Raw genomic sequence first — 13,656 nt, 5'->3', positions numbered from 1 at the left:
CAAAAAGGATTTGATAAGTTAACTCAGGCTCACCTGGGTGTGGAGGGTGGTTTAAATGTTTTGGTTTTAATTTGAAAGTGCATAAGAGAAGTTGATCCATTAAAAATAAAAATAACTTTAAAAACCCTTCCAATAGAACAGAACATCAAGGAAGTTTGGGCTTTGAGTAAAGAAAAAAGGGTCTCAAACAATTCACTTTCTTGTACCTGTATCGTTCAAAGATTTGAGGCCCAAATTTATACAGAGAGAGAGAGAGAAAGAGAGAGAGAGAGAGAGAGAGAGAAAGGAGAGTAAGCAAGTTTTTCAGTGATGTGGCTGTCAACCACCAGAATGACAGAAAAAAAGAATTTTAAAAATAGTTACCCCACCAACAACAGGTGTTGGCGAGGATGCAGGGAAAAAGGAACCCTCTTACACTGTTGGTGGGAATGTAGACTAGTACAACCACTCTGGAATAAAATTTGGAGGCTACTTAAAAAGCTGGACATCAATCTACCATTTGATCCAGCAATACCACTCTTGGGGATATACCCAAAAGACTGTTACTCCAGAGGCACCTGCACATCCATGTTTATTGCGGCACTATTCACAATAGCCAAGTTATGGAAACAGCCAAGATGCCCCAGCACTGACGAATGGATTAAGAAAATGTGGTATCTATACACAATGGAATTCTATGCAGCCATGAAGAAGAACGAAATGTTATCATTCGCTGGTAAATGGATGGAATTGGAGAACATCATTCTGAGTGAGGTTAGCCTGGCTCAAAAGACCAAAAATCGTATGTTCTCCCTCATATGTAGACATTAGATCAAGGGCAAACACAACAAGGGGATTGGACTTTGAGCACATGATAAAAGCGAGAGCACACAAGGGAGGGGTGAGGATAGGTAAGACACCTAAAAAACTAGCTAGCATTTGTTGCCCTTAACGCAGAGAAACTAAAGCAGATACCTTAAAGCAACTGAGGCCAATAGGAAAAGGGGACCAGGAACTAGAGAAAAGGTTAGATGAAAAAGAATTAACCTAGAAGGTAACACCCACGCACAGGAAATCAATGTGAGTCAATGCCCTGTATAGCTATCCTTATCTCAACCAGCAAAAACCCTTGTTCCTTCCTATTATTGCTTATACTCTCTCTACAACAAAATTAGAAATAAGGGCAAAATAGTTTCTGCTGGGTATTGGTGGGGAGAGAGGGAGGGGGCGGAGTGGGTGGTAAGGGAGGGGGTGGGGGCAGGGGGGAGAAATGAACCAAGCCTTGTATGCACATATGAATAATAAAAGAAAAATGAAAAAGAAAATAGTTACCCCATGGTCAAGAACTACAGATGGGCCCTTTGAGGAAGTGAACTTTATATTGGATTTGCTTTATATTTGAACCTTCACGATGGTTTCGGTTTTTTTGTTTTTGCTTTTGTTTTTTTGCTTAAACTATACAGATAGAGAAAGGTAGGTGAGAAATTAGAAGGAAAGAAAAGAGTAAACCAATGGACAGTGCAATCACATTTAAACAATTCAAATCAGCTATGAAGTTTTGTTTAATCCTCAACTCATAAATTATTCACAAGGGCATTTAGACTCTCAAAAGTTCACAAGCAGAGTGCAAATCACCCAAGCAGAAGTAATTTGCTGCTTTTAAGCCAAAGCCCTTACTAGCTAGGGAGTTGCCTACAGGAATTAACCAGAACAAAATCCTGATTAAACAACTAATTGGCTTGTCTACTAATGAAAAGAAAAACAAAGTACATTTCTCTACCTCCAGACACAGGATGATAAAAACAGAAGTTTTCCAGGACTACCTCAGAGAAGATGTTTAAATCACTCTCAGTAAAATTCAACAAGGTGATGCCTACAGAAAGAAACAATGAGAATGGACGACATTCTCATCCAAGCAGTCCATCTCAGCAATTCACAACGCAGGTATGTTCTTTACATTCCTGAATCAGTCTTGATTCTTATCGTAACAGAAATTTACACAACAGAAGTGCTTTGATATATAGGATTGATTACCAGTGTTATCTGGTTTCCATCTGAGTTGTATACTGTTTGGGACACATCCTCAGTAATTTACATATTCTGTAAATATTTGCTTAAAGACAGAAAGATAAATGTTTAGGAGATTATATTAAGGTTTGGAAAAGCCAAATAAGACTTTTCATTGCTGATTTTCACTTCTAGCATCATTTCCAAATGAATCATTTCTCAAATACTAAATTACCCATATGATTTAGTTTCAACAAAGAATATCTAGCATCCTAGTCTAGATATTGATGCATTGTAACAATAAATTCTCTAGAACAATTGGTCTCAATAGGGAGAAATTTCATCACTGAGGGGACATTTGACAATGGGGACATTTTTGTTTGTCACAACTTGAGAGTGGGATGTTACTGGTATCTAGCTGCCAGAAGTCCAGAAATCCCACTAAACACCCTAGAATCTACAAGATGTAATCCTTCATGTAAGATTTCTGCCAAGATAGAGGAACACTGCTCTATACAAATCTTTTCTTAAGTTCTAAGACTGTCTGCAAAAAAATGGCTTTTAACCCTGCTAGAAGAACCAGAGACAGTATATACAAGCACATAGTAGGTACTTTCCAACTGGAAATTATTGATATATTTATCATTATTAATAATTTGTGTTTTATGACAGGTATAAGTCCAAAGTGATAATGATAAGAGTGACATTTACTCACAACTATCTGCAGAATAATTTTCATGAATTACTCACTAGACTTACCTAAAAAGGTACATGAGGTTTTTAGAACAATAGCTACTTTTCTGTTGGGAAAAGCTGAATGAGAGATGTCAAGTACAAGCAGGAGTGTACCTCAGAGATTAAAGTAACACAGTCTAATGATTCATGTTAAAGGAGCCTAAAGGATGGACAAAATTGTGATTACTTGACACTGGCCTTGGGAAAATTACCTTTCTTTTCTGATTAATGTTGTCTGTCCTTGTGTAGAGAGGAGAGGTGGAGGGTGGTTCTCAGCATTGCTTCACAAGAGTGCCTTGACTTCTTTCCAATTCTCATGTCAAAACAAATGATACTATATTGGAAAGTTATTTATATGTTTAAAATTCACAGAGTGTCACAAACATTGAGCTTCATATGATCCTTCTGCTAGTCTTTCTGTTTTGCTATATTCATATTTAACCCTTGGCTGTCATGATTATTTTCACACAGAAAACAAAAAATAGTAAAATATTATTTTCTTGAAGAATATAATAGCTACCACCAATTACTATGCACCAAGCAATGTGCTAAGCCCTTTCTAAGCCTTGTTGTACATAATCCTCACAAAAGTCATAGGTCCTGTTATAACTTGCTCCTTAAACGTCATTAACAAATGGCAGAGCCTAGATTGGAACCTGATTTGACCTGATATCAACACCTGAGAGCTAAATCACCAGGCTGTCCTCCCTTAAAACAGAAGGCACTAATTGAATCAGTCCTTTCAGATACTCTGACTGCAGGATACAGGGATGTTAGAAGGAAAAATGAGCAAAAACTTCTTAAAGCATTGTCTTTCCTTCAGAAACAGTAACATTGATGCAGGCATACTAGCTCACACTTGTAATCCCAGCTTCTCAGGAGATGGGGGAAGGAGGATGATGAGTTTAAGGCCAACCCAGGCAGAAGATAGTGAGACCCTGTCTCAGAAACAAAATAAAAGTGGAAGGACTGGGGATATAGCTCAAGTGGTAAGGTACATGCCTAGCAAATGTGAAGCCCTGGGTTCAAGACCCCATACCACGAAAAAAAAAAAAAACAGAAAGAAATAGTAATACAAAAGAAGTATTTAGCCTAAGCCTAGGTAGAATAACTCATATACTGTGTCATTCTAACAACCATGTTTTATTGATGTTAATCACAAAGTGTTCTGGCATCATATTATATCTTAATGGTCATATTTGGAAATTATTTGGATCTGTTTTTTTTAAGAACATGTGGGTATAAGAAAAACATTTTTTAATCTGGTCTTAAATATGCTAAATGTTATCGACAGTATAACAATTGCTGATAGCTATTACATTCTTCAAGAGAATAATATACTAGCCACTTTGTACTCTGTTGAAAATACTCATGAAAGCCAAGGATTAAATATAAATATAGTTTTATTTTCTCCCACAACATATAACCTTTTAAAATGGCATTTAAACAATAAGCCTCTGAAATACAAATAGGTTGAGTCCTATAATGAAATATCTAGGAATGAAAAAAATCAACTTATATTATGCTTTTTAAAAGTGTCATTTAAAGAGTTCATTCACAAACCAAAATATAGGAGATATTTCCTTCTTATCAATAACCAATAATCCAAGAACTACAGCCTAATTCAAATATGCTATCTATTACTTCAGAATAAGATACTATTCACATAAGTCTACTTTTATATGACACAAAAAGACTGTGGTGGAAATTTTTATGATGCATAAGTACTAGGTTGAAGTCAGATGCATTAATCACTCTTTATAAGTTGTCCTGGATTCACGCTTTTCTAGCTATGTGCATGTGAACTAGCTGCTTACCTTCCTATTCAATAACATAACAATAATAACAACAATAACGATGGTGATTATGATGTTGACAGTTGCCTTGAGTGACATGATTACAGTGAGGTTTAAAGAAGACATTTGATTACTCTCCTTTGCATTTTAAAATGCTTCTCTGACAGTGTCCAAAAATAATGTCAAAAACTTCATATTACAGCACATGACACATTCAACGTCTTTGTCCCTGCATACTTTCTAGTCTCAACTTCTCAACCTCTTTCCCACCTAACCACTTCTGTTGTCTCCCTCCCCCATGTACAATCACACCTTAAGCTTTTGCTGAATGTTTTCCATGTCCAGTCTATCTCATCTTTGTAAAATCAAGTCGCTTCCTTCTTAATAGTCCCCTTCCCTTCTCTACAATTCCAGTAGAATTGACCACTCCACCTTTATGGCCCATTTCAATCCTCTACAGATAATATCTTATCACCTGCACTTCCATGCATTCACATTTTGTGTGTGTGTGTATTCCCTCTTGTAGACTGTGCAGCTTAGGAGCCAACCTTTCTATGTTCTAACCTGATAACTTGATTCACTAAGGCATATACTTGGTCATGTCCAGTGTGACATAATTACATCTCAAATGAAAGCTTAGATGCCCAGACAAATATTGAGGTAGAGGCAAAATGAAATCATGGAAAGAAGAGTTATGAATGAAGGGACAAAACTGCCTTCTCTCTGACATTTTCAATTCTACCACTAAAGACCTTGATTAGGACCAACATTAGTGTTGTGCAAAGTGAAAATCAGAATCAGAAGGAACATAAGTCAGAGACACACTAACAAAAACAGAATTTTCATGGCCAAAAAAAATTAAAGGGGTCAAAGTCAATTATTCAATAGTAGAGCCAAGAATGTCTATTTAAGCACAAGAATCATTATTTTTAATAATCACAGACAGATGTTTAATTTTAATGATTGTATCAATAACTGAGTGAAAAACAGCTTTGTATTCTATATGCAACTTCATTTTTGTGTAAACATAACTTCTCTTTTGTTTTTCAAGGAAGAAAACAAAAATGAAAAAACGTCTGTAAAGAGCAAAAGGACTCCAGTCACATTTGAAGAGTCAAACACCAAAATACAAGGTCAGAATGTAATCTGTGGAAAAAAACAAAGTAAGTAAAATGCACCTTTGTCTAAAATGTTTGTCTGGCAAAAAAGAAATGTCTTGACTAAACAAATTATGTAGAATCATTGTGAGATTATGTGAAGAACTTAATATTTACAAAAAACTTGGGCTGGCGGAATTGCTCAAGTCATAGAGCACCTGCCTAATGGGCATGAGGCACTGAGTTCAAACCCCAGGACCACCAAAACACCCCAAAACAAATAGCAAAAAAAAACATTCCTTTATTCAATCACTCATACATCCATTCACCTGATGCTATTTATCACCTACCTTGTGCAAAGCACCATCCCGTGGCCTGGAGATATGGTGATAGACAATACAGACCAACTGTGTGCTAACATGGAACTTATATTCTAGAAAAAATTAAATAGATCATAGACAAGTAGGTGCATCAGGAGCAATGTAATTTCAGACAACAGTAAGAGCTGCTAAAACAATAAAACAGGTGTAGATAGCACATGTCCAAACGTTCGGTGTCCACACCTCTGCTCCTTCCCTCTAAACTCTCTTCATTACCTAAGGCTACTACACTCATTTCTACATGGATGACTCAAAATTCATACCAGAAAAACTTTTAAAGGCTCAGTCCAATATTTTCCAAGTAGGCACTGTACATATATACCTATATGTTCTGATGAATTCCAAAGAAAATGCACTTAATACTGAATCTCTTAACTTTCCCTTTAAATATGCTTCTGCTCCTGACTTCCTTGTCTTTTGTACTATCATTTTTTTAATCTCCCAAGTTCAAACCCTCACACATCTCATTCCTCTACCTGAGAGTCCTGTTAAGGAAATCACTCACCAAATCCCTGTTCACAATAGCAATCAGACTCTCTTGCTTCCTTTGCAATTCCAGTAATACCATCCTGGTTCAGTCCTTCATTGGTTACAGCAACCCTACACTATTCCCAGGTTCTAAGTGTTCACTGTTGTTTAGGACCCCTTTTCATCCAGCCCAAATACTGCAGCTTATATTACTCTCTACTCAACACAACTTTGACATCATACTTCAGCTCACAAACCTAAAGTGTCTCCAGAGTTTCTGCAGGACAAACCCCAGAAACCTTCACTTGACTTCATAGGACCTGGTGCAGTCTATTCCCAACACCCGTTTCAAGCTCTTCTCTACTACTTACCCCCAGGATAAACACTACATCCTAACCAAGCAAGCATAAAAAATGATAGTGGAATCTCCAGAACTGAACATGAATTTTATGAAAACATAAAATTATTGTCATAAAACTAAAACAAATGTTTTCCTTTTCATCTATTAAACAGTGTGTAATGATTTTAATGGCTTTCTATTTGTACTACAAGCATTATTTTAATTCAGCTTTTATTAGCCAAAACTTCCCATCCCTAAGAAGGAAAAAAATAAGAAATACATGAGAGTTATAAGCAAGGTTGTACATAAAGAAATGATTCAGAGGCTAGTGGTATAGTTTCATGATAGAGCACTTGCCTAGCAAGTACAATATCCTGTATTTAATCCCCAGTACTGCAAAATAATAATTATTATTATTAACTTTTAATTTCTTTTTTAAAAATAAGTCACAAAAAAGATTGATAATGAATAAATTCCTATCAAGCAATATTCCCACAGTCAAAAGTACTGCACTGAACATATTGTTCCACTCTTGTATGTGGCTGTTCCTGTTCACAAGAAAAGGATCTATGTGAAGAAAATAACCAAATTTAAAAGAGGTGTACAATAAACACATAATTGGGAGGAAATAAGAGGTTCCCAGTTAGGAGAATAACATTAGAGATTAATTTTTTTCCCGAGTTAATTTATATTTCTATTTTTATAATCATCTCTCTACTTCAACAATAATGAAAATGAGGCATGAATTTTAAAGGGGGTGGAATCAGTGTGAGGGAGGAAGAGGATTAGAGGACACCAGGAGGTGAAGAGGTTCCATGTATATTGCACGTATATGTATGAAGTTAGCATGAGGGAATACTCCAACCAATGTTTGTAAAAGGGGAGGAAATGGGGCTAAGGGAACATAAGGAAAGGGGTGAACTTGTTCAAAGTACACTGCATCAGTCCATGACATTTTCACAATGCAACTGCTTTGTACTATGAATGATTACATTTTTTAAAGTATATAAATAAATGAATAGGAGGAATTCACATTGGTTTCCTTGAATTAATTTATTTACTTACTTAACTTGAAGAACAGCGCTGATCATTCTGATCAGAATGTAAAGACTGAGTTGTTCTCATACAGATAAGGTGTTTTCATCACTGGCTTCCTTCTACATTTTCATCGCAGCCAAAGAAATAGGAAAGTAATAGCTCCCAAATGGTAGTCATCATTCTCTTACCTGCCAAGTGGGATAGGATTGGGGAGTATTCCACAATAAGTTTCTCCACATGAATGCAACATAAAGTCACTTTCTAATTGATGACTGAAGCAAGGCTACTAAATTACTAGATTGTCTTAGTTGGAATATTTATTATGATGTGTTAATGAAAGATGAAAACATTTAATGACCACTTGCTCCATTTCTAGAAAAAATTCACATAAAAAACTTTCACAAGTAGTAAGAATCATATGCCAAGAGGATGTATTAAAAAAAATAGTGAACTTGCTTTTTTCAATCAGTATTTGAAGACCATTAATCTTCAATTTTTAAAAAGAGAGGAAGGCTCTTCTGTAGATCATAAAATAATTTTTTTGTGGTACTGAGGTTTGAACACTGGCTAGACAGGCACTCTGCCGTCCCTTTTTTGCGTTGGGTATTTTTTTATTATTATTATATTATTGTTGTACATTGAGGCATTTACAAAAGTTCTTATAATATATCACAGTTCAATTCACCCCCTTCCATCATTCTCCTTTATCCCCCCCCATATTCCTGGAATAGTCACAACATGGCTCATATTTCCATTTTCACACATGAGTACATAATATTTCCACTACATTAAATCTCCTTCACTCTTTCCTTATATCCTCCCCCCACTGGTACCAACCCCCCAGACAGGTCTTATTTTATCTCCCTGTTCCCTGTGTTTGAAAAGAGGCATTTTTGTTTGCTTAATACAGGCAGTTTCATCATGACACTTTTATGTATATATGTATTTTAACCTATTGGTTCATGCCCTCTATTTTTCTATCTTAGTCCCCTTTTTATGTTGGGTATTTTCAAGATGGGGATCTCTCAAACTATTTGCCTGAATTGGCTTCAAACTACAATCTTCCTGATCTCTGCTCCTGAGTAGCTAGAATTGCAGACATGAGCCACCAGCACCCAAATATAAAACAATCTTCATTGCACACACTGAAATGTGATTAACAAATGGAGGTGTTGAACAAATACTCTACAAATCTACAGGAGCCAAGGGAAGTCAAGGGGAAAAAAGAGCATGGAATTACCAGGATAATTCAAGCTACAGTTCTGCTTGAAAATGAGTTTCTTGATAATAGAGTTTCAAATCTACAATTCTTCACCCAGAAAAATACAACCATTAAGGCATAAGGTTCATATCATTGTGATAACAAGTTTATCCTTATCCTTGTTATACATTTTTAAAGTGTATCTGTAAGCTTAAATTTTTCATAGCTGGTCATAAAAATTCTTGTGGAAGTTTCATTTAACAGAGGAGCTATTTAAGTAGGAAGGAAAGAAATAGTTTCATTTAAATCTGCAGACTTAGCATGTCTTCAAAACATTCAATAAGACCAAGTTAGATTTAAGATATTTTATTTCAAAAAAGCAAAATTATTAGTGTTTAAAGATAGCCTCTGAGATATGCTTGATATTTTTATGTTCTTCACTTCAAAACAAGCAGGTGCAATGTCATAAAATCTGCAGATGTTGGTTTCTGATTATAGAACTCTTATCTTCTGCAGAGCATGGTTTAATTTATATCTGCCATGGAAATGAAGAAGGCAACACATTTTGGATTCAAATAACATAACTAACCAATGTCATCTTGTGATTACAATCATCTTTCTTAGGCTTTGACCTCACTTATATTACATTAAATGCCTCTTTAAGCAAATATTTTGTACCAGTAGAGAATATGTAAATGACTTACCTAATGATAATTTACAGTGCTTTAAAGTAACCTTATTTTAATGGAAATGCATAAAAATTTAGTGTTTATAATAAGTATAGCATGGTAGCTGAGTAATGGCCATGAAAGATTATGATATAACCCCCCAAGCATATTAATTCATTACCTTACAATGATTTTTTTTAAATTAAGGATATTCAGATTACCCAGATATCCTCAAGCATAATCAATGGGTCTTTTTGAGAGGAAGGCAAGAGGGTCAAAGACAGTTGAAGGAGATGGATTGATGAAGGACAGGCTAAGTTGATTATTCTGGGGGTGGAGGAAAGGACAACAAACCAAGGAATGCAGATAGCCTCTAAAAGGTGGAAAAGACAAAGAAACAGTAGTCTCTCTGGAAGCCTATAAAAGGAACACAGCTTTTCAAGCCCATTTTAATCTTCTGGCTTCCAGAACTAAAAGAGAATAAACTTGTGCTGCTTTAAACCAATATATTTGTGGTGATTTGTTATAGCAGCAGTAGAAATTGAACATATATGGCTTTAAAATATTCCAATTTAAAATATAAAAAGTAAGAATTTTATCTAAACATTGATCTACCATATGATCCAGCGATACCACTCTTGGGAATATACTCAAAAGAATGTGACACAGGTTACTCCAGAGGCACCTGCACACCCATGTTTATTACAGCACTATTCACAATAGCCAAGTTATGGAAACAACCAAGATGCCCCACCACTGACGAATGGATTAAGAAAATGTGGTATTTGTATACAGTGGAATTTTATGCAGCCATGAAGAAGAACGAAATGTTATCATTCACTGGTAAATGGATGGAATTGGAGAACATCATTCTGAGTGAGGTTAGCTTGGCCCAAAAGACCAAAAATCATATGTTCTCCCTAATATGCAGACATTAGATCAAGGGCAAACACAAAAAGGGAATTGGACTTTGATCACATGATAAAGCAAGAGCAGACAAGGGAGGCATGAGGATAAGTAAGACACCCAAAAAACTAGATAGCATTTGTTGTCCTCAATGCAGAGAAACTAAAGCAGATACTTTAAAGCAACTGAGGCCAATAGGAGTAGAGGACCAGAAACTACAGAAAAGGTTAGATCAAAAAGAATTAACCTAGAAGGTAACACACATGCACAGGAAATCAATGCATGTCAACTCCCTGTATAGCTATCCTTATCTCAACTAGTAAAAACCCTTGGTCCTTCCTATTATTGCTTATACTCTCTCTTCAACAAAATTAGAGATAAAGGCAAAATAGTTTCTGCCAGGTAGGGAGGGGGTGGGGGGAAGAGAGAGGGGGCAGGGGGGTAAGGGAGGGGGTGAGAGAAGGGGGGAGAAATGACCCAAACCTTGTATGCACATATGAATAAAAGAAAAAGAAAAAAAGAATTTTAAAAAGCAAAATTGAACTTTACTACAAGAAATCATGAAACTCCATAAGAAAAGCAGTGTATTACACAGAAAGGCCATTTGAGAGTTCAACACCTCTGCTACTCTCTAGTTCTTTAGTCAAGATATTCAACAACTCTGAGTATCAGTTTGCTCATGTGTAAAATAAAGACAATACCATCATCACTAGGTTGTGAATGAAAATTAAATTAGGTAGCATATGTAAAGCATTTCACACTGAGGTTGATGACCTGGAAGAGTGATAGAAGGCAGATGAACAGCACAAACACAGATGATACATGCTGTGTCTAAAGAAGCCAGAGACCACTCAACTTCACCATTCATTGCAGTAATGGTCAAGTGTTGCAAAATGTTCCACCATCTCTAAAGAGATAATAAGTGCAAACTTTAATTTGAGATCTTTCAAATTTTAAATGTTTAAATATTTTTAAATCATTGAGAAAAAAATGAACTCTTGTCCAATTCAGTCCACAAGAACATTTTGTGACCTCTACACGGCAGACACTCGATGTGGGTCACATACACGGGCATTGACATCCCTACACAAAATTCCTAGTCTGGCAATGATTTTAGTTACCCTCTTACTCTTCCTTCCTCTTAACTCATGATGTCTGCCCTAGACTTTGCTTTATAAACAAATGGGGTGCCTTGCTGGACTCCCTGTGTCAAATAGTTCTTCAGAGGCAAGACCTCTAGCCTCCAAGTCTGGTCCATTTCCAGGTCTAGAGAGGTGTTCTAGGCCTCACCCTGGCCTCAAGCAAAACTGACCTTGATCCAAACTGACCTTGCTGCGTCTCAGCCAATTCAATTTAGACAGTAATTGAGAAAGATATAAGCTACTCTCAAACACAAACACTGTGTTTTAAAAGAAAGAGCAGGGCAGAAAAGGGAGAAAGGAAATTCTGACTTGTTTAAGTAAGAAATCAATCTTCAGTCCTTAACAGTAACAGTTAACAAATACAATTTAATTTGATCCATGTGGAAAGGGAAAATAAGAGACTATACTGAAATTTAATTTATAAGAATCAGTAAAGGCTTCCTGATCCAAGACCAACCAGTTTGGAATGCATAGGACGTACTATTATGACTAAACGTAGTAGCATGGTCCACCCCATACTATCAGTTCTATTTGTCAGCCAAAAGGTAAGATAGGAATATCTATATTTTTAAGTATGAAATTTTTATCAAAATTGTTTCCATTTCTCCATTTCAGCCAAACAGAAATAGTGTTAGATAGTAAACAACGAGATTTATAAAGCTTAGTGGGAAGTATACTTTTATATATCTGATATGGTGATAAACAAAAGAATTGGGAAATGAATAAAGTTGGCATGTGAAATTTCTGAAAACTTAGTGCATGAAGAAGATAAATATGAACGTGCTTTCCTAGTTTGAAATGATGAAGAAAATTCCTAACAGAGACATTATTAGGACACTTTCAGTGGCAGAAGTTCATTCTAAGAAAACTTGTGAACTGAGTTAATTACTTTGTCTCTCACTCATAGTGGGCATGGCTGCATTTCTCATGACTACTGTGTTTTCTCTGTGCACTGCTCTCTTCCCATCTACTCATTTCTTAGGCCAAGTTCCAGAGAATAGTCTGACTGGTATGGGTAACAATCACTGTTCCCATGGGCAGAGTTCTTCATACCACCATCAGGCTCCCCACCAGCCACACTCTAGGTTAGGTGCCCAGGTATGTGCCATCAGTAACTATTCCTGCATATAATACAGAAACAGCTGCCTCACTGAAGAGAGAGAGGCAGATAAGATTCACATCAGCTAAAAGGAGAAGTTATGCATAGAAAACATACCCCATTTTAAATATCTACTAAAAGAACAGACTCTGGGTGGTAAAAAAAATATTGTTATTACTTGTTCTATAAACTAAAACATTGAGAGATTCTAACCAGCATGGGTAGTGTGTTTTTTTAAGTGCCTTTTTTTTTGTAGTTTGCATGATTCAAATATATTTGCATAATTCAATTAAACTTTGTGCTTTTCTGCTTCTTTCTGCTGAAAAATACAGCTGATTTGTGGGAAGTTGCATTATGTTTTTCTGAGCTCTAGGACTCTATTAAGTAAATGGAAGCTCTTGCATGTCCCACATATAATAGTGCTATGCAGACTGGAAAGAGTATATCTTTTTTTTTAAAAAAGGCAATTTACCTGGTCTGGCTGGTGGAGCACTTTGTATTTATATTGCATTTTTCTCAAATGGAGCCTTTATCTAATCCCTACAGAAATCCCCATGACAAAAGTATTTCTCATTTTATGGATGAGGAAACTATTATAGAAAAGTGACTTTTGCGGAGTCACCCAGAGAATTAGTGATGTAGGGATTAGAGTTCTTTATTCAGTACCCATTGCTGGTATCTCACCACATTCCTTAATATCTGCACATGAAATGTGTTTTCTAAATGAGCCACTCTCAATATAAAGGTTCCTGAAACAAAGCATGACACTGAGAGACAACAAGATCCCAAGGTCCTGACAT

General features: G+C 36.0%; 1 protein-coding gene across 1 annotated transcript in view; it reads left to right on the top strand.

The window, feature by feature from the left end:
- Window positions 1-1,848: 1,848 nt before the first annotated feature.
- The window catches only part of Cngb3 (cyclic nucleotide gated channel subunit beta 3), a 148,158-nt gene continuing 136,350 nt past the window's right edge, over window positions 1,849-13,656 (top strand). Inside the window, exons 1-2 of the mRNA XM_074066994.1 lie at window positions 1,849-1,923; window positions 5,569-5,680. Coding sequence (XP_073923095.1) covers window positions 1,849-1,923; window positions 5,569-5,680 — 187 coding nt within the window. The remainder of the gene's footprint in view (window positions 1,924-5,568; window positions 5,681-13,656) is intronic.

Source organism: Castor canadensis, chromosome 3, assembly GCF_047511655.1.
Source record: "Castor canadensis chromosome 3, mCasCan1.hap1v2, whole genome shotgun sequence".
Classification (NCBI taxonomy): Eukaryota; Metazoa; Chordata; class Mammalia; order Rodentia; family Castoridae; genus Castor; species Castor canadensis.
This window is presented reverse-complemented; position numbering and strand designations above follow the sequence as displayed.